At 41.1% G+C, this 22,136-nt stretch overlaps 1 protein-coding gene across 1 annotated transcript in view; it reads right to left on the bottom strand.

Annotated features, from left to right (window-relative positions):
• Nucleotides 1-305: 305 nt before the first annotated feature.
• Nucleotides 306-22,136, bottom strand: part of SNX7 (sorting nexin 7) — a 139,616-nt gene continuing 117,785 nt past the window's right edge. Inside the window, exon 9 of the mRNA XM_088443946.1 lies at nt 306-718. Within this exon, the coding sequence (XP_088300072.1) occupies nt 638-718 (81 nt within the window). The 3' untranslated portion in view covers nt 306-637. The remainder of the gene's footprint in view (nt 719-22,136) is intronic.

The raw sequence follows: 22,136 nt of genomic DNA, 5'->3' as shown, positions 1-22,136 counted from the left end.
TCATTCCAACCAATCAACAAGTTGGATGGTTGGACAGATAATCTTTAGATGTGTGGCCAGCTTAAGTGTCAGATTCACTTTATAAATGCAGAGTTCCTACAGATAGTCATACCTGCTTGTCAGTTATTTAGGTCAGACTGACATTGCTTTCTTATGTCTAGAACTGTAATCATTATCTTTATGCACCGTCTTGTCTATCACAAACATGTTTTGAAATATTATTTGTAAGTAACATTGTGTCCTTTGTCTCCCTGTGTACAGGTTATGCGTGCACACCATAACAAACACAGGTATATAATCCAGGTAAAATTAAACACTTTAATTAAAGGTTTTGTTTTACATAATATTTAAAACAAATGACTAGATATAAAAGGTTGAGCAATAAAGATACATGATTTACACAGCCCTATCTAATTGCCTGTCATGCATATAACACATTACTGGAAGACTTGGCAGCTGAGGATTCGATCCATGATCAACAGAGATCTTTTTAGTGTCTGGAATACTGTGGCAGAAATTGCTTTGGCTGTACTTTGTTTTTGTTAAAGGATATGTTACGTATCTATGTCCAGTTGGTCCTTATATAAATAAGGTCACTTCTTTGGTCAGTTGGCATTTAATATATAGTCCAATGTGCTCAGGATTCATCCTTCTGTTGTACGTCAAAATCTACGTCACACGACTGAGATGATAGGAAGGATTCCCATGTGGCAAGGCACTACAGGAGAGAAGACACATGGGTGTAGTTACACATAAATAGCATTTATTCACAAGATTCTGTAATTATAAAGCACAACAAGGGGACTGTAAAGGAGAGATGTGAGGAAAGGCCAGAAGTAATAGTTCTGCAATGGAGATATCCTTAAATCATTGGAACAAAAGACACCATTCATACCCACTTGTATCACACACAACACTAATACAATTCACAATTTAATTTCTAGCTAGAAGAGTGACATTTAAAACAATTGAGGGTCTCATGTATACAGGGGCGTCGAGAAAGGGAGGGGGAGCGGGTACTAATTACCCGGGCCTGGGTTTGCTGGAGAGGCCCGGGTCCTGCACCGCATCTCCCCCCTCTTCCCTCACAGCAGCCCAGGACATGCTTCTGTGACGGGCTGAGGTGGTCACAGCACCCCCCTTCACAGCACATAGCGGTGCTGTAAAAATTATAATTACGTGGCCACGCCTCCCTTGATTAGGTCACGCCCCCTCCCCCCGGCTCTCAATACCCTTGCATGTACAAGTTACTGTGTGCCCCTGCCCCCTACAGAAAATGGCACAGGTACATGGACAGAGGATAGGAATGACTGTGGCACAGTGCCGGGGTCATTGCTATCTTCTGCGCATGCGCCATAAGTTTCTTCAAATATACGGACCTTGTTCTGGGCTCCACATCAGTTTTCCCTGGATGTGGAACAGATGTAGCTCCTAATAAAGAACTATATACTGTGAAGAGAATATAATTGCTGGTCTAGAAGAACATCAGATTCCATCCTGTATACAAATAAAGCTTGTCTGAAGGTGTAGTTTTCACACCAGTTGCTAATTGTCAAAATATAATGTTTCTATGCGGAACAACAAGATATTCAAAATAAGTATTACAAGCTGCTGTGTTGTAGAAAGTGACTGTAATGAGTGATTTTAACTGTCTAGCCTTATTGAAGACCATATGTATCATTCCGAAATTGGCCAACGGAAGCTGCCACACTACTTTCTACTTACAGAAATCAATGACCACTAATGATGTTCTTGCTATATAGACTAGACAAAGGAAAGATTTTGATTACCCCAGAATTCTCTTTGCTCTCAGCATATGCTATCCCCTTTGACTGATATCACCTAGGCAGCTCACAGCAAACAAAGGTGGGATTTATATTTTGATTTCAGATGCTATATATTACCCATTTATAACTTTCATACGTATAAATTACATGCCCTTCACATGGAATAAAAAATAAAAATATAGGTAAAAATCATTCAATTTATTACTATTTATTTATACAGCGCCATCATATTCCAGAGGAGTTTTTAAAAATGTATTTTCATAACTTGAGCTTAGCTCTACTATACAACGATCAGCCATAACATTACAATTACTGACTGGTGAAGTGAATAACATTGATTATCTTGTTACAATGGCAACTGTCAAGGGGTGGGATATATTAGGCAGCAAGTGAACAGTCAGTTCTTGAAGGTGATGTGATGAAAGCAAGTAAAATACACAGACGTAAGGATCTGAGTGACTTTGGCAAGGGCCAAATTGTGATGGCTACACAACCGAGTCAGAACATCTCCAAAACGTCAGGTCTTGTGGGGTTTACTGGTATGCAGTGGTTAGTACCTACCAAAATTGGTTCAAGGAAGGACAACCGGTGAACCGGTAACAGGATCTTGGGTGCTCCTTGGATGAACGTGGGGAGCGAAGGCAGTCTGTCTGGTTCTATTCCGCAGAAGAGCTACTGTAGCACAAATTGCTGAAATAGTTAATACGGGCTATGATAGAACACACAGCGCCTACAATGGGCATGTGAGTGTCAGAATTAGATGGCCTGGTCTGATGACTCACATTTTCTTTTACATAATGTGGACAGCAAAGTGTCTGTGAGTTGTTAACCTGGGGAAGAGATTATGGGCCTGATTCAGAGCCGGACGCTCTGACCAGAGCGCTCGCTCTGAATCAGGGCCCACCTCCATTAATATGGAGCGTCCTCCTGGACGCTCGTATAGCTGTAGGTCACCACCCACAGCATATACGAGCGTACAAAATGATGGTCGCGATGGTCTTGACCATCGGAACTGCGATTGAAAACCTGCGGTTGGGTTTCTCAACCGCAAGGCCAGGAGTGATTTTGCCTCTATCAGAGCCAAAATCACTCCCACTGACATCACTAGTGATGTCAGTGGGGCCGGCTTCAGACGGTAGGCGTTCCCTTGGGAACGCCTCCGTCTGGCAGGCACGCCCACCAAAGGGGGCGTGCTGTCAGTCACCATCGACAGCACGCCCCCTTTGATGAGACACTCCGAGCGAAGGAAAGTCCTTCGCTCGTCGGGTCTCACGCATGCGCACGATGGAGCTCCCTCCGTCATGCGCATGCGCAGTGGGGAACATCGACCCACTTGCGAGCGTACTGCCGCTCGCGAGTGGGTCTGAATGACCCCCTATATCATGATGTACTATGGGAAGAGGCAAGCTGGGAAAAAAAAAAGTCCAAGCCATGGAGACCCCACCTCGCAATGTGCAGGATCTGCTGCTAATGTCTTGGTGCCAGATACCACAGGACACCTTCAGAGGCCTTGTGGAGTTCATGCCTTGATAGTTTAGAGCAGTTTAGCGGTTCCAGGGGGAACTACACAATATTAGGCAGGTGGTTTTAATTATATGGCTGATGGGCCAGTTCATGTTAATAAAGGCAAATGTTGGCATCATTCAAAAGTTACAGAAGTGTCTTCATATACCGAGCCTCAATGTGCCATGCGGCGCAAGATGGTTGGCTTGAGTGAGCTGCCAGGTCCTGTGCACCTCTGCTTACACCAAGCAGCTTTTTCGGACGAAAATGTGTCTTAGTCGCAATGGGGAACTTGGTTTGAAAAAAAAAAAAAGAAGAAAACTCAGTCGCACACAGATATAGAAGGGTCGCATATCAAATTACTCAGTGCAGTTTTCTGGTGCATCTTAGTCGCATCACATTTTCGGACGAAAAAAAACACAAAATGACGTTTGGTGGAAGCAGAGTTGTATGGGACCTGGCACGCTGAGAGGGTCTGCTTACTGCTACTACAGCAATAGTGTATGAGGACACATCTGTATGCGCAATTATTATACATTTATAGCATGCCACAGTGTGCAGAAATATGCACTACTTAAGCAGTTATGCTAATATGCAAGTTTAACTAATCTGATGAACATACAGTAACCAATGACAGTTCAGGCTAAGCACCTAACACCAACGATTTCTGTGACCGTTTGTGAAAATAAAAAAATAATAATTTATTGTGATTTTCCAAAGTGAACAATTGGTACACTAGCCTGGGCTGTCTACACTAGAGTGTGATCAGCACTATTCTCTATGCATATTAAATATCCTATTTTACTTAGAAAAGGTTGTGTTGTAGCTCACATTGTAATGTTACTAAAACATCAGAAATACTCTCAGGAGAGACTGCACTATATAAATAGGTATGCGGTTAAATTACCGCCGCCCAGAATGCCGGCCGTCGGAATCCTGATGGCGGAAGGCCGATCCGGGATTAAACATAGGTGTCGAAATGCAGACGCCTATCTTTAGTCCCACGCCAAAATCCTGATGCCTGGCGTCCCGAATGAGGTAAGCCGGGGATAGTCAGCTTGGTGCCTAACCCTAAGTCCCGGGGGGGGGTACTTAAGGTTAGGCACCCCCACGGGGCGGGTTAGGCTAGGTTAAGGAGGGGGTTAGGCACCACCAGGGTGAGGTTCGGTCTAGGCATCCCCCCGGGAGGGTTAGGTATAGGGTGCGGGATGGGGGGTTAGGTTTAGGGTGCGAGGGTGGGGGGGACTTAGGGTTAGGAACCACTGGGGGGAGGTTAGGGTTAGGCACCCCTAAGTGAAGATTTGGGTTAGGGGAGGGGAGGGTTGGAGCACTTACCGGCCGATGTTGGGATATCCTCCCTTCGGCCTTCCGGCATCGGTAAATGAACTGCTTTAGACATATAAAAGCCAATGTCTCTATTATAAAGACACAGGGCAGCTTACATATCTTTCCTTTTAAAAAGGTGTAATATAGTACTGTATAGCCAATATGTTGCACACATGTTAAACTATGCATGTCCTTTTTAATATACAACATAAGGGTGGCTGTCAGGGCCCAAGGACAATTCCATCTTGGACCATTTTCGTTTTATTATGGCCTGCAATTTTGGGGGTTATTGGGGGATATTATTTTGTGCATAGACAAACATTTTTGTTAGTTATTGCACTAATAGATTACTAATTTGCAACAATACTCCCCTCTTAGGTGTTTTTGTCACAAAAGTGGTAACACTCCACCCTTAGGTGCTTTTATCAGAAGAGTGGTAATACTTCCCCCTTAGATGTTTTTGTCAAAAAAGTGGTAACTTTCCGCCCTTAGTATGTTGTAGTTCAGGAAAGACAAATATGTGTGATGCTAACAAGTTCATTTCAATATCTGAGATAGAGGCTGTTGCTTGTTTTTCTCAATTTAACAAAAGTTATTTAAAAAAAAAAAAAAGCACAAGTGGCAGCTTACGGCACTCAGAGCAGATAATTATAGAGAAAGCACTTACTGAAATCGTACACTCTTATATAGATTTTAGATACAATGAGAACTATAATGGATTTCAAAGTGTTTTAATATTTTGAATATAACTGGGTTACAAAACAGATTTAGATGTGAACAATTAAGTCCATACAAAATGTCAGCCTATTAACACTAACGTCCTACCCCATGTACCTATCTAATGCGGATTACCTATAGCACTGGAGAATGCTGCTGCGTTTAACTTATTAAAAAGATAATTCCATTGAAAAAAAATGCTGTTTTATAGACTAATAACCCTCTTCCTCAACTAAAGATGGGTACACACAGATGTTGTCGGCACGATATGTTGTTTCCGGCCGAACTGGAATGACATATCGGCTGCATCGCGCAGTGTACGGCCAATATGCGTGCTCCCGCTGTCGCATGCGGTATCGTCCGGTCAGCTGTGCCCCATTGCAGGTAATGAAGGACGGAACAAGGGATCGTTCCTTCGTTCATTACCTCGTTCTGATGTGTAGCCAGGATCCGATGTCAGCCCCTCAGTGTGTACCCAGCTTAACTACGACAGGTCTGCTGCAGGTGTAGCTTGCCTTTCACAGTGGCAGGTGGGGCATTTGACTGTGGAGGTACACCTGCTAAACAGGAATGTAGGAGGTACGCTCCAGAAACCTCCCGTTGCCTTTCTTCTCAATGGGAGGTTTCTCTGATATTGGAAAGGATCAATAATGCACATATATTAAGAAGACAAAAGAGCACATAGATACAGATGTGTCCACATACATCGATCCTCCATAAGCTAAAAGTTGCGCCACACATAACGCGGGAGCTCTGTGTGAGTCGGTAGCGCAGAGCGTCTTTTCATGCGTCTTTTTATCTTCAAATAAGTTTTATTCGCTAAGCAATGCGAATACATAGCACAAGCAGCTTCTGCTGATTAAAATGATATACAGCATGTCTATGTTCTATGTGTGACTGCGAGTGTATCTGCATGCAAAATGGCAAGTAACAGTGTCAGCGGCTGTAACACTGTAACGTAGCGGTTCGTATGCATATACACCCGCACTCGCTCACAGAACATAGGCATGCTGCATATCACTTTAATCAGCAGAAGCTGCCTGTGCTATGCGGCATGCCTATGTTCTGTGAGCGAGTGTAGGTGTATCTGCATATGAACTGCTACATTACAGTTTTACAGCCGATGACACTGTAACTTGGCATTTTGACACTGATAGTTTGCAATGTTTTGACACTGTATACCAACACAATACATTTGCAATTAAACAATGGAGCTGCAATTTAAGTGCAGACTTTCAGCTTTATTTCAAGAAGTTGAACAAAAATATTGTATGTAATGTTTAGAAATTGCCACCATTTTTATACACAGTCCTCAATTTTGCAGGGGCTCAAATGTAATTGGACAAATTGACATAATAAAAAATAAAATGTTCATTTTAATACTTTGTCGAGAATCCTTTGCAGGCACTGACTGCCTGAAGTCTGGATTTCCTCCTTTGTTATGCTATGCCAGGCCTTCAATGCAGTTGTCTTCAGTTGTTGTTTGTAAGTTGGTCTTTCTGCATTTAGTTTTGTATTCAGCAAGTGAAAAGCATGCTGGATCAGTTTGAGATCAGATGACTGACTTGGCCATTGCAGAATATTCCACTACTTTGCCATAAACTCCAGGGTTGCTTTCGCAGTATGTACTGTGAAGCGCCGTCCAATAAACTTTGCTGAATTTGGCTGAATCTGAGCAGACAGTATATCCCTATACACTGGCTGCTTCTGCCACAATATCATTAAACATTAGCTGCGCAGTGCCACTGGACGCCATACATGTCCATGCCATCACAATGCCTCCACCATATATTACAGATGATCTGGTATACTTTGGATTATGAGCCATCCCAAGCCTTCTCCATACTTTTTTGTTCCAATTCCAGTAGCACACGCAGGGGGGGTTTCTGAGTACCTAGAAAACCCCCTCTGCCAGGCCAATCCATCCCCGCAGCGCACAAGCATTTATTTGTATTTTTTAAAGTGAGACAGCGAGCTTTGGCCCTCATTCAGAGCCACTCGCTAGCGGCAGTACGCTCGTTCCGAGCGATGTTCGCACATCTGCGCATGCGTACGGATCGTTATACGCATGCGCGAACCAGTCAGTGCGGCCGAAATTCATGTGCTCGCAAAATAGCGAATGCCTGATAATTTGAGTGACAGGATGAGGCGTATGTGGGTGGTAACAGGGGAAGGTGCTTGAAAACGGGGAGTGGAAATCAGAACGCAGGCGTGCTTAAAGGTCAAAACGGGCGTTTTATGGGTGTGCATATTTAAAACAGCAGCGTCATTGACCACGTCACTGGGTTTTTTTTAAGCCAGAACTGTTCGCAAAATTGTGGTAGCAAAAACCAACCACAAGAATAGCGAGCAGTTCATACGCTGGTCGATGTACTCGATTAATCTAATAAATAGCGGACATGACGTATGGTGCGAGCGGCCAGGGGGCGTTTTTAATAAATAAACGAGCGTATGTTTTGCTCGCTCGTTCAGACTTAGAGGCGTGAACAGACTGCAATTTGCGAACGGATCATTTGAATAGCCACCCCTTGTTTTTGAACGAACGACCGCAAATAGCGAACGGCTCTGAATCAGGCCCTTTGTCTCTGTCTCATCAGGCCGTTCTGTGAGCTCTGACTGGGCAGCTTCCGCGTAGCTATGGAGATGGCTGAGAGCAGTACCGGGGAGCTGCTGTGGCTGCAGCTCCTCCCTGACAGCTCCCATGTGCCAGTGATGTCACTCACTGCACTCCTCCTCATCTGCACTCCGGACAGCATGTAATTAGCACAAACATCATCACAGGTACCTGCCCGCTCTGTTTATACCATGGGTCTGGGGGGAGATGGTCTGTAGTCAGAGTGTGTGTAATGTGCAGTGCAAGGTGTCTGTGTGTAATGTGCAGTGTATGTCTGTGTGTAATCAGCTCTGAGTTTCTGTGTGTAATGTGCAGTGTGTGTCAGTGTGCAATGTGCAGTGTAATGTGCAGTGTGTGTCTGTGTATAATGTGCAGTGTAAGTGTCTGTGTGTAATGTGCAGTGTGTGTCAGTGTGCAGTGTGTATATGTGTATAATGTGCAGTGTAAGTGTCTGTGTGCAATGTGCAGTGTGTATGTGTGTAATGTGCAGTGTAAGTGTCTGTAATCTGCTCTGAGTGTATGTGTGTGGGAGGGGAGCAGTCCAAATTGGGAATACAACTATACTTACACAATACATTGCAAAAATTTAACTATCCCTGTGTGAGAGGCATGTGGGTGGTATATATATATATATATATATATAAATATATATATATATATATATATATATATGACCGGCACTCAGGAACAGCAATAGATAACTTTGCCGGGTGCCTCCACAGTCAATAAGACACAATAGCCAGAGGTGCGGCACTCGCGGATGGACAAGCAGACAATCAGGTCAGTGGTAGTAGCATAACGTTTCAGTTTTATAACTGTCATCTTGAAGACAGTTATAAAACTGAAACGTTATGCTACTACCACTGACCTGATTGTCTGCTTGTCCGTCCGCGAGAGGATATATATATATATATATATATATATATATATAAAAATATAAATTGTATACACATACATACATATGCAGAAACCCCCCCTTACAAATCCTGCGTTTGCCCCTGAATTCTGATACAGGTTAATCTTAGTATCATCTGTCCATAGAATGCTGTTCCAAAACTGGGCTGGCTTTTGCAGATTCTTTTTGACAAAGTCTAATCTGGCCTTTCTATTCTTGAGGCTTATGAATGGTTTGCACCTTGTTGTGAACCCTCAGCTTTTGCTCTTGTGAAGTCTTCTCTTTATGGTAGACTTGGCTAATGATATCCTACCTCCTTGAATGTTCTTCACTTGGCTAAATGTTGTGACATGTCTTTACCATGGAATGGATCCTGGAATCATCCACCAGTATAGCCTTCCATGGACGTGCAGGCCTTTATGTGTTGCCGAGCTCACCAGTGCCTTCTGTTTTTTTCCCTCAGAATGTACTGTACTGTTGATTTAGCCACTCCTAAGGTTCCCATTATGTCTCTGATTTTGCAGCCTAAGGTTGTCCTGTACCACTTGCATTGCGAGCTCCTTTACCCACATGTTGTGGGTTCACAGCAACAGCTTCCAAATGCAAATGCGATACTTGGAATCAACTCCAAACCTTTTGCCTGCTTAATTTATAAAGAAATACTGAAGGAACAGTCCACACTGTCCATGAAACAGCTTTTAAAACAATTGTCTAATTACTTTTGATCCCTTGAAAAAGGATCGGGTTACATATAAAACAGCTGCAACGACTAAACCCTACCTCCAATCTGAATGTGAACACCCTCATTAAAGTGGTTAGTATGCATTTTAAAATCATATTCATTATATAACAGTAACTTGAATGTTTTTACAAATAGCCAAAATAACAAAGATTGTGTCAGCGGGCCTGATTCAGTACGGATCACAATTGCGCACAGTCTCACTGCAAAGATATGCTAATGTCTGCTATGCCATATGCAGCCTAACATAAGGATGCCCACCTTACCTTACAAGGAATGGGATTGAAATCCCGACAGCGGCTGCCCGACAGGATGAAAATCCCGACAAAGGCAGGTAAGTATGCTAACCTTCCCTGTTCCCCCACCTAACCCTCCCTTAGTGGTGCCTAACCCTAACCCCCCCCTTAGTGCCTAACCCTCCCCTCTCCCCGGGGGTGCCTATCCCTAACCACCCTTACCGCTCCCTAAACCTAACCCTCCCCTGGGAGTTCCTAACCGTAACCCTCTAGGGGTGCCTAACCCTAACCACCCCCCCCCCCCCCAAAAAAAAAAAAAAAAATTGTCCTGAACCTTGTGGCCGCCGGTCATATAACTACATCCCCCTTACACACATCAATACTACTTAGCAAGACTGCGGTAACATCGAGTACAATCACAGCCTCACGCACATTTGCACAAGGTCTGACCTTACTCAGGAATTGAATCAACAAAAAGGAGAAAAACGTACTCTCTTTTGTGGGGCACTCAGTCTACTATGATTATACTATAAAATATAACTTTTATTCATATACTGATAAAATATTGTGATAATATCCATAAAATAGACATCAAAAAACATAGCACAGACAAAATGAACAAAACATATAGTCTGGTCCAAAATAAGTCCAGAGATAGGTAGTTGAGAAAAGATAAGGACAACTATGTGTCCATAATCTCCTACCCAAAAATATGGGTCAGACACACTAATTACGACACTATGGTCAAATAAATGGCGAAATTATGTAATGAAGGGATAAACAGATACATAAATATGCACCCTTCAATATAAGTGTCGGCGGTTACTTAATTAATCCCCTGAGTATCAGGGTGATTGCCACTGTGTAATCTTTATAGATCAGTTGCATATATGGGACATCATCATGTGGGAATATAATGACATAATGATAGAGCAGGTATAACACATTGTTAACAAAATTTCTTCTGGGCTGTCCCGAGAGCATAAAATGTAAATTTTCGAAGTAAATATAACACATATAACATCACATGATAGTGCAAAAAACTGATGGTGATACATAAACAAGTCCAATCCCTTTCTCATCTCTATCATAGACACATGAAAAATTATTCTGCATGTTTTATTTTATACTAAGTTCCAATATTTTCACTTCCTTTTCTATTGTCTATCACTCTTATCTAAATCTCACCTTCATTCTATTTATTTATATTCATTATTTCTTTATACCCATGGTATATCACTCATCTTTTAATTTATTTTATTTTATGTTACTATTTTATATATATATATATATATATATATATATATATTATTACTTTATTTTCAAATTGTAGGGCTGGTAATATATTAAGATACAATATTGCACATTTATAGGGTGACATATATGCGCCCCCTAATCCCAGTAATATTTTCATTGTCAGTTTTCCAGAATAGCTAGCTGCTCCTTTCCCTATTTTAATTAATGTGCATATACATATATGCATCTGTGCGCACACATACAGAGATGCGCGCACACACGCATTGCACATGATATATAGGCATCTGTACCTTCATATATTCTCCCTATGCTAGGGATTTCTTAATGGGAGCAGATCTTTATACTATTTCTATAGACCGGCGGGCTGTATTTACTTATGTGTTTACATATGCTAATTAGCCATGTGTCCGCTTTTTACCAACTCTGATTGGCTCCCATTTATGTTCATCACTGCACACTCCCCTCATTGGCTTGACCTAGGACTCTTCATATAGGGCACGTTGATATGTCAATCTCCACAGTTAGATTTTTACTGGCCGACGCCGGTTTAAAACCGGAACTAACATCATCCTCTGCAGGACACCCACTGAGAAAGCCTCCCGGTGAAACGCGCGGTTACCCTCATCGGCGGACTACCATGAGATGCAACTTTTACAGGTATCTTCTTCTGGGCACCTAGTGCATCAGCGCACCCTGCCTATGTTCCTGCACTGTATATACATCAGGGCACACAGGGGATAGCCTATTGCACGGCAGTGCCGATTTCCTGTACTCATCCTGGTGACTAGGGAATCCCCAGAGCCGCTCACCTTTGGTTCAATGTGTTTCATAAACACACCGCAGGAAGCATCACTCTGAGGAAAGCATCCTTTCTCTCCTTTGAAATATCTTTAATCACTTTTGTGTCCTATATATTTTTCATATTATCTTCTTGCTACAGGCACTCTCTTTGTGCAGGACATAGGAGAGCAATTCTGCACTGAATTGCTTCACAGACTTGCACCCTGTATGTCCTGCTTAACAGCAGATGTCTATATCTTACTTCTATCTCCATGCATAGGAAGATCTCCGCTCACACGGTGTCCAATGCTTATGTATAACAACCTGCAGCAGCCATTTCTCCCGAGCATAAGTGGAGAGACTCATATCTCTTTTAAGTATTCAGCTGTCTAACTCACTTTGATTGCACCTGTCAATGAACACATATGGTTTATACTCATACACTTGTCTGATTTCATTAGATGTTCACACATCAAAATATGCACTTATTAGTTAATCACCTATTTCAACTGATTACTCGCTTATAACGGTTACTCACGTGATCTATCTGCTTAGACAATCCTTTGTTTATGTATCACCATCAGTTTTTTGCATTTTCACGTGATGTTATATGTGTTATATTTACTTCGAAAATTTACATTTTATGCTCTCGGGACAGCCCAGAAGAAATTTTGTAACACTGTGTTATACCTGCTCTATCATTAGGTCATTATATTCCCACATGATGATGTCCCATATATGCAACTGATCTATAAAGACTACACAGTGGGAATCACCCTGATACTCATGGGATTAATTAAGTAGCCGCCGACACTTATATTGAAGGGTGCATATTTATGTATCTGTTTATCCCTTCATTACATATTTTTGCCATTTATTTGACCATAGTGTCGTAATTAGTGTGTCTGATCCATATTTTTGGGTAGGAGATTATGGACACATAGTTGTCCTTATCTTTTCTCAACTACCTATCTCTGGACTTATTTTGGACCAGACTATATGTTTTGTTCGTTTCATCTGCTCTATGTTTTTGATGTCTATTTTATGGATATTATCACAATATTTTATCAATATATGAATAAAAGTTATATTTTATAGTATAATCATAGTAGATTGAGTGCCCCACAAAAGAGAGTACCTTTTTCTCCTTTTTGTTGCTTCATATACATTTCACTCTCATGGGTGCACCTCCGATTCTATTGGATCCGATCAACACAACACTTATTTTGGAATATACCTACTATACTCGATCTTAATAACAGTCCAACCAGTGCTTAGGATATCCCTCTACCCCTTACCCTGTACATTTTAACTTACTCAGGAATTGCCAACCTCGTCGCACACAGTAAGTACACAAGCTGTGTATGGCATAGCAGTGGCTAATTTATGCACGCCCCCCGCAAAAGCGGCCAAACGCACTGACACGCCTGCATCTTGCCGACCACCCTCCCCGTCACCACCCCCAAACAGTACTTCCTGTCAATGTGAATTGGCAAATTGATAGAAGCGCTTGTATTTCACTAAAGCATGTTGTTTAATTGAAAAATAATAGGGTGCTTTACTATATGGGCCAGTAAATTTAGCAGGATGTGGGAATGTGCAGTAAGAATCAATAATTTTGAGTACAATATATAGTGTAATGCAAAGACATAAATCATAAGAAATGATAATAAATAAAAGATAAAAAAGAAAAGAAAAAAAATAAGAGAAAAAATGCTCTCATCTTAAATGACACACAAGAGAGGCAGAGGGGTGATTCAATATTATCCTCACATGACACCCAGAAAAGTGGGTGTAAACTGTGGAGCTGAGCAAGTTAATTGTTTTACAAATTACAGTTAACAACCTAGTAACTGAAACCATACCATATACACTGGTCCATCTCATCTCCTAGGAAGAGTACAATAACAAGCAAGAGTTAAGAGCAAACGCTTATTTTATCTAGAGTTAATTTGATGGCTGACTGCCTAGAAAAAAAAAAATGAAATGTTGGCAAAAAAGCCCCAAAACGATAAATTTCAAATTGCTTACCTATTGGACAGTCATATTACTAAGACAAATGGCATCAAGCGTGTATAAAAAGAGAATATTGGAACTTAGTATAAAATAAAACATGCAGAATAATTTTTCATGTGTCTATGGTAGGGATGAGAAAGGGATTGGACTGATTAAACATAATGCCTTTAGCATTCAGTTATCCATCAGCCATAACCTTCTTATTCTCAGCAACAATTAAAGAAATAAAACATCACCAAAACGCTATGTATTAGGTTAGTGAATTCACTTTTTATAATGCTCTATAAGGGGAAGCAAATTGTGGCTTTTGTGCTCTATTATGAAGATCTTACAGAACATGATATGAAAGGATAAAATGAATTACCTGGGCTCAAACATGCCCAGCCAAAGTTTCTTTTTAGGATATTATTTACTTTATACATCTGTACGTAAAACAGTGAGATCACGTCATACTGATTCAGATTTCCAAATAACCTCCCTTTAGAATAAACAACTGTAGAGCTGCAGATTACCAATGTATAAATCCAGTGGTTCCCAAAATGGGTGCCGCAGGGCACTTGCAGGGGTGCCAATGGATGGTGGTCCAGTACTAATTCAAATTATTTATGCCGGTGCTGGTGGCTGCTAATCATAAATACATGAACAAACAGAAGCACAGCTCTGTCCATCACCACATAATGGAACCTAAAGCTGCATATACACACAACGATTCATTGAACGATTATCATTAAACTTTATCGTTTAAAAAAATTGTTCACTTTCTGAGTCAAACGATGAACGATTATCGCTCATGCGCATTCACGTTTGTAGTTTGTAGTTCAGTCAGACTTGTCAACTCAACGATTTTCATTAAGGGAATATACAAAAATCGTTTGTAGTTCAAAAAAATCGTTCATTACACTTTAAAAAATCTGACAGATAATCTGACAGAAAATCGTTCATAAAATCGTTGGTAACAAAATCGTGGTGTGTATGCAGCTTAAGGATGACAAGTAAACACAATTTACTTAATTCCATCATGTTTGCTGAATTTCTCAATAAGAAACTTTTGACCTAATGGTGCCCTGAAAAAAATGCTGATACTCTAGAGCACCATGATTCAAGAAAGTTTGGGAACCACTGGTGTAATCTATACAGTTCTGAAAGAGTCTCTAAAATGTTACACTGGAACCTATAAAACAACAAATACAAGATACATGTTAATATGGTGTTTACTATGAACCCTAATTAGATTTTGCAAGGTATTTTGTAAATGCGAGTTCTTACATATGTTGCGCATAGAGGCAATGACTGCAAGTCCCAGTGACATCTGTATTTTTTGTTTAGCAATGTCAAATAAACCATAGTATATTATATCAAAGTAATGCATAAAGTGAAATAAAAATAAGAATTAAAATAAATGCTCATAAAATGTTAGATTTATATCATTCTGGGTTTTACAAATGACAATACAAATGATCAGTTAATGAATGCATAGTGGCTAATAATAATAGTTTAATCTTCCATTACACTGTTAATGTGATTTCTGCTTATAAAATAGCATATGCACCCCTAACTAACATAGCAATATAAATCCTAGTTTGTATAGAGCAGTGATTTTCAACCTTTTTTAACTCTCGGCACACTACACAAGATTTTAAAATTGCCAAGGCACACAATCGGCGTTGCGGTGTGCGCGGACTATGAAAAAACACACTACATTAGTTCCCACAGGAACAAAACACACTACATTGGCCCCCACAAGAATAAAAAACACACTACATTGGCCCCCACAAGAATAAAACAATCCCATTGGCTGGCCTAACAGAAAAAAAAACCCACATTGCTCCCCACAAAAAAACAACCATACCACATTGCGCCCCACAGAATTGCTCCCCACAGAAAAAGAAACCTATGGCTGGCCCCACAGAAACAAAAAACAAAACACATTGTTCCCCACTAAATAGGCAAATATATGGCTGGATAACATATGGCTGGTTCTCACTAAAAAAAAATGACATGACTGGTTCCCACGAAAAAATAAACTATGGCTGGTCCCCACAAAACCCACATTTCTTCCCCCCTTGTCACTCACACTGCAGCAGGATCGCGTGCGGGCGGGCTTCCAGGCAGGCTGCAGAGCCTGCCTGGACAGAGCGCGGGCTGGCTGATTGGCGCAGGGCGTTGGCTGGCAGAGCGGGCTGGAGGGCAATGGACAACGCGGCGTGCATGACCTGTGATGTCACGCCGCCGCATCTTTGCAGGTCACTACCCGGTCGCACCTGAGTCTCCCAGAGGAGCTCAGCGGCCCGGGATGCTGAAGTACAGTAAAATGTGCCCGGTGGCTCTGACAGCCCCGCGGCACACTTCACACCCGGCCACGGCACACTAGTGTGCCGCGGCACACCGGTTGAAAACCTCTGGTATAGAGAAACCAGTTGTAATTTGTTTTATCATTAAACCACCCTTTCTTCCAAGTATTACAAAAAAACGGCAGCTAAAGTAATACTCCTCTAAGCTAACTGTGAGAAGTGGGCTTTTAATGGCTGACAATTAAACTGAATGGACAAAACACAACAGCTTCAATAGCCACAACAGCTGTCCAATTAGCTTAATCAACCACCAATCATCATATAAAATGCACAATAAATGTATGATGATTACTAGTCACAATAAAATCTACTATTTTTTATGTTGTTCCTAAACTGCCTTGGTAATCAGTTAGATAATATAATTATTTATACTTTCTTATGTTATTTATCTTATTTTTCCTTTAACTTTTTTTATTTTGTTTTCCTTTCTTTTTTTGTAACTTCTGTTATCACATTTGCAGTGTGTAAATAAATTCATGTCAGTATATTGTGTATTTTTGGTTTGTTGTTTTAATGTTCTGCTATGATTAGGTATTTTTTTTTTGTTTGGTACATCTATTTTATGAAAGTTTTCCAATATACAGGTAATATATATTACATATGAACATTAGTATCTTAAGTCACAGAAATTAATAATTACATGTACCTATGACCCCTGAGGGCAATAGTTAGGGGAAAACAAATCTATTAGCCAACCAAAACATGGAAAATAATGCAATCACATTCCATTATTGGCAGGGATCACAAGGATTACATTATATAATCTAATGATGGCTATACCAATAAAACATTAGTGATACAATACAGCAATTCAAGAAACAAAAGAAAGAGGGGGGTATAACAAAGGGAAAACACAAAAGGAGAATAGGTGGGGGTGAAAAGGGACGGGAAAAAAAACTTTGTGCTCGTTACCCATAAAATACTTTAAGTAGTGGAGGAAACAAGTAGGCAGGAGATCAACCTGCTATCCTAAAGAAAAAAAAAACTCGAAAGACTACCGTGAAAGTAATAAAAATAACTTGTGGAATAGGTCTATAGCTGTACATCGTGTAGAAATAAACAACCCAATAGATTAGGAAAATGTATTGAGGATCATTATGTGAATTGTCAGGGAGTTATCTATACAAGAACCATTCTGTGGATTCAAAGATCTTGAGACTTTGTGGTTGGGAAAGCACGAGTCCTCTTTGAAGAAGCAACGTTTGATTTACCAATATTATATATTATAATATGAGGATGGCCCCAGTCCGGATTGGGAAACGCTGCCGGCAAACAGAGAACTGCAAAGTTTTGCCCGAGATCAACAAAATGATGCTGCCCTCGGGAAAGTCATGTCTAGTGTCATAGAAGTTAATTGTGTTACAAAACTGCATACCCACTCCATATGTTGTCCTTAAAGCTGATCTACTATATAGAATCAAGGTGGGGCAAGGGAAGAAGATTGAGCAGTTGCTGGTGCCCAGGGTACATATACCACTAGTGTTACGAGCTGCTCATACCCATCTTTAGGGAGGTTATCTCGGAGAAGAGAAAACACTAGAACATATTCTGCTCCGATTCTTTTGGCCAGGAATCACGGCTGAAGTAAAAAGATTCTGCCAATGGTGTCCCTTGTGCCAGAATACCAGCACATGGCACCACTAGTGCCAAAGCCTATTGTTGGGGTACCGGTTGACTGCATTGCAATGGATCTCATCGGTCCACTGGAAAAATCAAAGCAGGGTAACCAATATGTTTTAATATTCCTGGATTATGCCACCCGCAATCCAGAATTGATACCCTTACGAAATATCAAAACGGCTACTATTGCCAAATAATTAATGCTCCTCTTTTCTCGCCTCAGATTTCCTAAAGAAATACTTGCAGATCAAGGGACACCATTCATGTCCCAAGTAATGGTAGAGCTATGTAAGAAGTTAGGAATAGTACGTCTGCATACCTCAGTTTACCACCCACAGACGGATGGGTTGGTGGAAAGGTTCAATAAGACCCTAAAGTCTATGATCCGCCGAGCTGTCCTAGATAGTAAACGGGATGGGATGAAGGGCTCCCTTACCTCATGTTTGCTATACGTGAAGTACCCCAGTCCACAACCAGGTTCAGCCCATTCATTACTATTAGGGTGTGCAGTCTAGAGCCACTCCCCAAAAACTATGTTATGTGTATCCATACACAAACCTGAAGTCTGAGAATACTTCAGTCTAGATTGGCACCCCTCCCCCTATATGTTTTTAAGCAGGGCACTAGCATCTAAATGCACTAGTAACAGGCATAATATTAAGTAAGTCCTACCGATATTAAAATAGTGTCATTTTATTTAAGGTGGGGTAAACGGGAATGGGATGAAGGGCTCCCTTACCTCATGTTTGCTATACGTGAAGTACCCCAGTCCTCAAACGGGTTTAGCCCTTTCGATCTTCTTTTTGGATGTCAGCCTAGAGGCGATCTGGACATTTTAAAAGAAGGCTGGGAACAGAAGGATGAGGAACCAAATATTGTGGAATTAGTTAGAAAACTATACGGACGACTGTATAAAATAGGTCCTATTGTGCGAGAAAATCTTAGAAAAGTCGGCAGAAACGAGCCTATGATGTTTCTGCGCAAGTTCGGGAGTTTCGTCCAGGGGACAAAGTTTTAGTCTTAGTACAGACACAAGAGAGCAAGTTGTTTGCCCATTGACATAGGCCCTACGAAATAGGGAAACCTGTAGGACAGGTAAATTACTGTGTCAGGCAGCCAGGTAGAAGACATATGGAGAAGAAATACAATATTAACTTGCTCAAACCCTGGCTAGATGGGACGTCGATTCCTGTGCCCCTGGCTAAGTCACTTGTTTTTTCCACTGTCCCTTTGTGGGATACATTGTCTGCGGGGCAGCGGAAGAGAGTAGAAACCGATGTCTGCAAAAAAAAAAAAAAGGACGGTTGCTCCTCTGCCGGAACGCACCACGTGGGGTATGAAGAAGACACTCCTGGAAAGGTAGTTCTAAAAGCTGAATGGTCTTGGCTGTCGCGATAGGAAAAGTACGCTTCACCAAGCTTGCAAAAAAGCAAAAGGGGGGGCCGGAGCGGTGTGGTGAGAGGGTTGTCTCTCACCTGAATTGCCCACATTCCGGTGGGATCAGCTCCCTCCAAAGGAGACTAAAGTGAAGCCTCTGCATTCTGCAGTAGCAGTGGTGGTGTGGAACCCCAGGTTTTCACAGCTGCTCATCACTGAGAGACAGAAAGAGTTTAAAACTCTCATACACCTAGTGCTCTGGGCACTGATGCAGGAAAGCGGCCAGTTATTAGGCCAAAGTGACTGTAGTGCCAAAGACCAAGGGCTATGTTCAGAGAGCATGGCTGATTGTGGCTGCAAGCCACTGCAGTGGACTGACTGCTAAGCACGAGGAGTGCTGGGACCTTTTGTGCTCATTTTCTCATTTTCTGTATTTACCTGTGTATCCAGGCCTAAGCCTGAGTATGCTGTTCTTAAGTGTCTGTTGCCAGTAAAAAAACAAAAAAAACAAAACAGCATATTCACTGGAAATCTGCCTACCGAGCCCTTATTTCAAGTTCTCGTTTTACACCTGTTAAAACTTAAATCCCAATTTGAAAAGTCAGACCAAATACAGGCTTTTGGGTCTGGAGTCTTCAAGATGGAACAAACAGAATTCACATAACTTAATACTTTATGCCAAAACTTAAAAATATTTCTGCATTCCCACATGCAGTGCATAAATCCTGCAGATGAGACATGACACTTTGGGCATTCTGCGGTATAGGATGAATTAGAGTGTTGTCTTTGAACAGGAAAAATGTAAGCTCTGAAAATTCTTCAAATTTGAACCTATTGTAAATAGGAGGAGCACAGTATCCTAAGGGTGGAATCATAATGCTGAAACAGATCCTCATTATTGCTCAGGGAGGGCCAATCTGATTTCCAGAGGACTAACCTGTTATCTCTCAGTGTATTGGAAGAGTGTGTTGTTTAATAGTGAGCATATGGAATCTCTAGAGGAAGATGGCCGGTGGAATGAAAGAAATGAAGTGTCTTGTCTGCAAGTACATGTAAAAATTAGTGTTTGGGATGTTGAATTGCTGGCGGAGATCAGAGAAGCTAGGTAGGGTGCCCCCAGGATCAAAGACTTTGGAAGTAATGCTTAAACCTTGTTCATGCCAAACTGTGAAAGTTGCGTTAGTCAGTGTGGATGGCAATGAGGGGTTTCCCCAGAGAAGAATGAAAGGTGACGAACAATAGTTCCTATGAAGCTTTTTATTTATAGCTCTCCAGGCAAAATATGTGTCTTTCAAAATAATATGTGAGAAAAAGTGTGGGGGGTTATGTCTCAACGTTTTGAGTGCAATAAAGTCGCTGGTGAATATGGGTGAAATAGGGCCGTATCTAATCGTATATCAATATATACTGTACATTTAAGTTAAGGAGCCAGTCGCTAATATATCAGAAAAATACAGACAGAGAATATGCAGGAAAATCAGGATATCCTATACCACCTTTCTGTCTAAATAAGGCTAATTTCGTCATGGCAATTCGAGGTCTCTTGCCCTGCCAGATAAATCGAGGCATTAAACAAGAAATATGCTTTGGATCAAGTTTAGTAATACTAATTGGTAGCATCTGTATTAGATAAAATATTTTTGGTAAGATAACAGTTTTAATAACAGTGATACGGCCTAATGGGAGCATCCTCCAATTGTCTAATAATGTAGATATTTTTACAATAACGGAGGAGAAATTGGATTTATATAAATCTGACAGGGCAGACAGAATTTGTACACCCAGATATGTTACCTGTGTTGTATTAAGTTTGCAAGCACTTAATATAGAAATATCTCCCAGGGATGTTATGGAACCTGAAATTGGAAGGATTTCCGACTTGTCTAAATTAATTGTGTAACCAGAAAAGGAGCCAAATGAGGTAATAAGATCCACTAATGCAGTTAAAGAACGTTCCAAATTTGAGACAAACCATAACATGTCATCTGTGAATAGAGCAATTTTAAGAGTTAACTCTCTTATAAAGTTGAAGGTTCTAAAGGCTATAGCCAGCGGCTCTATTGCAATGGCAAATAAAAGAGGGGATAATGGGCATCCCTGTCTGGTACCATTTTGAATGGGAAAAGGTGAGGACAGAAAACCATTGCAGGACACTTGGGACTGTGAATTATCTATAAACTACAGTGTTGTGGTTACGTTTTTGAATGAGATGGGAAAGCCAAATTTGTCTAGAGTGTGAAACAGGTGAGGCCAAGTAATGGTTGAAGGCCTTTTCAGCATCTAGGGAGAGGATAAGGTTAAGATTGGAATCAATGCCCTTTGTGGAGGGCAAATGTTGAAAAGCCGATAACACTCTACAAACATCCAACACAGAACGTCTGCTCCAAATAAAGCCTGTTTGGTCTTGGTGTATAATAATTGGCAAAAGTAATTTGACCCTTTCAGCTACAGTTTTTGTCAATAATTTGTAGTCAGAGTTTAAAAGTGATATTGGTGTATAGGAGGACGGCGAAGAAAGATCTCTTCCAGGTTTTCGGTGGACCTTCACAACTGCATGATTAAAGTAAAGGGGGAGAGCATTTCCAGATAACAAATTATTAAAGACCGATACTAGGGTGTCTGCAGTTCTAGGGGAAAGCAATTTATAAAAATCGCTCCCAAGACCATCAGGGCCAGGCATTTTAGCATGCTTCAGGTTTTGAATTGCTTTTTGAACTTCATCTAAGGACACCAGTGCCATTAATGTTTCAGTCTGATCCAAAGATTCAAATTGGTTGTTGCACAGTTAGAGTCAATATCAGCCTGCGGAGTATTACCAAAAGCAAATAGGGATTCATAGAATTCCTGCATAATTTCCGAGATTTGTCTATCCGAAGATGTAATTGAACCAGATGAGGTTTTAAGTGGATGTAGTGACA

This window comes from Taudactylus pleione, unplaced genomic scaffold (genome assembly GCF_031769625.1).
Source record: "Taudactylus pleione unplaced genomic scaffold, aTauple2 ptg000341l, whole genome shotgun sequence".
NCBI lineage: Eukaryota > Metazoa > Chordata > Amphibia > Anura > Myobatrachidae > Taudactylus > Taudactylus pleione.
Note: the sequence above shows the minus strand (reverse complement) of the source record. Positions and strands in the feature narration are given on the sequence as shown.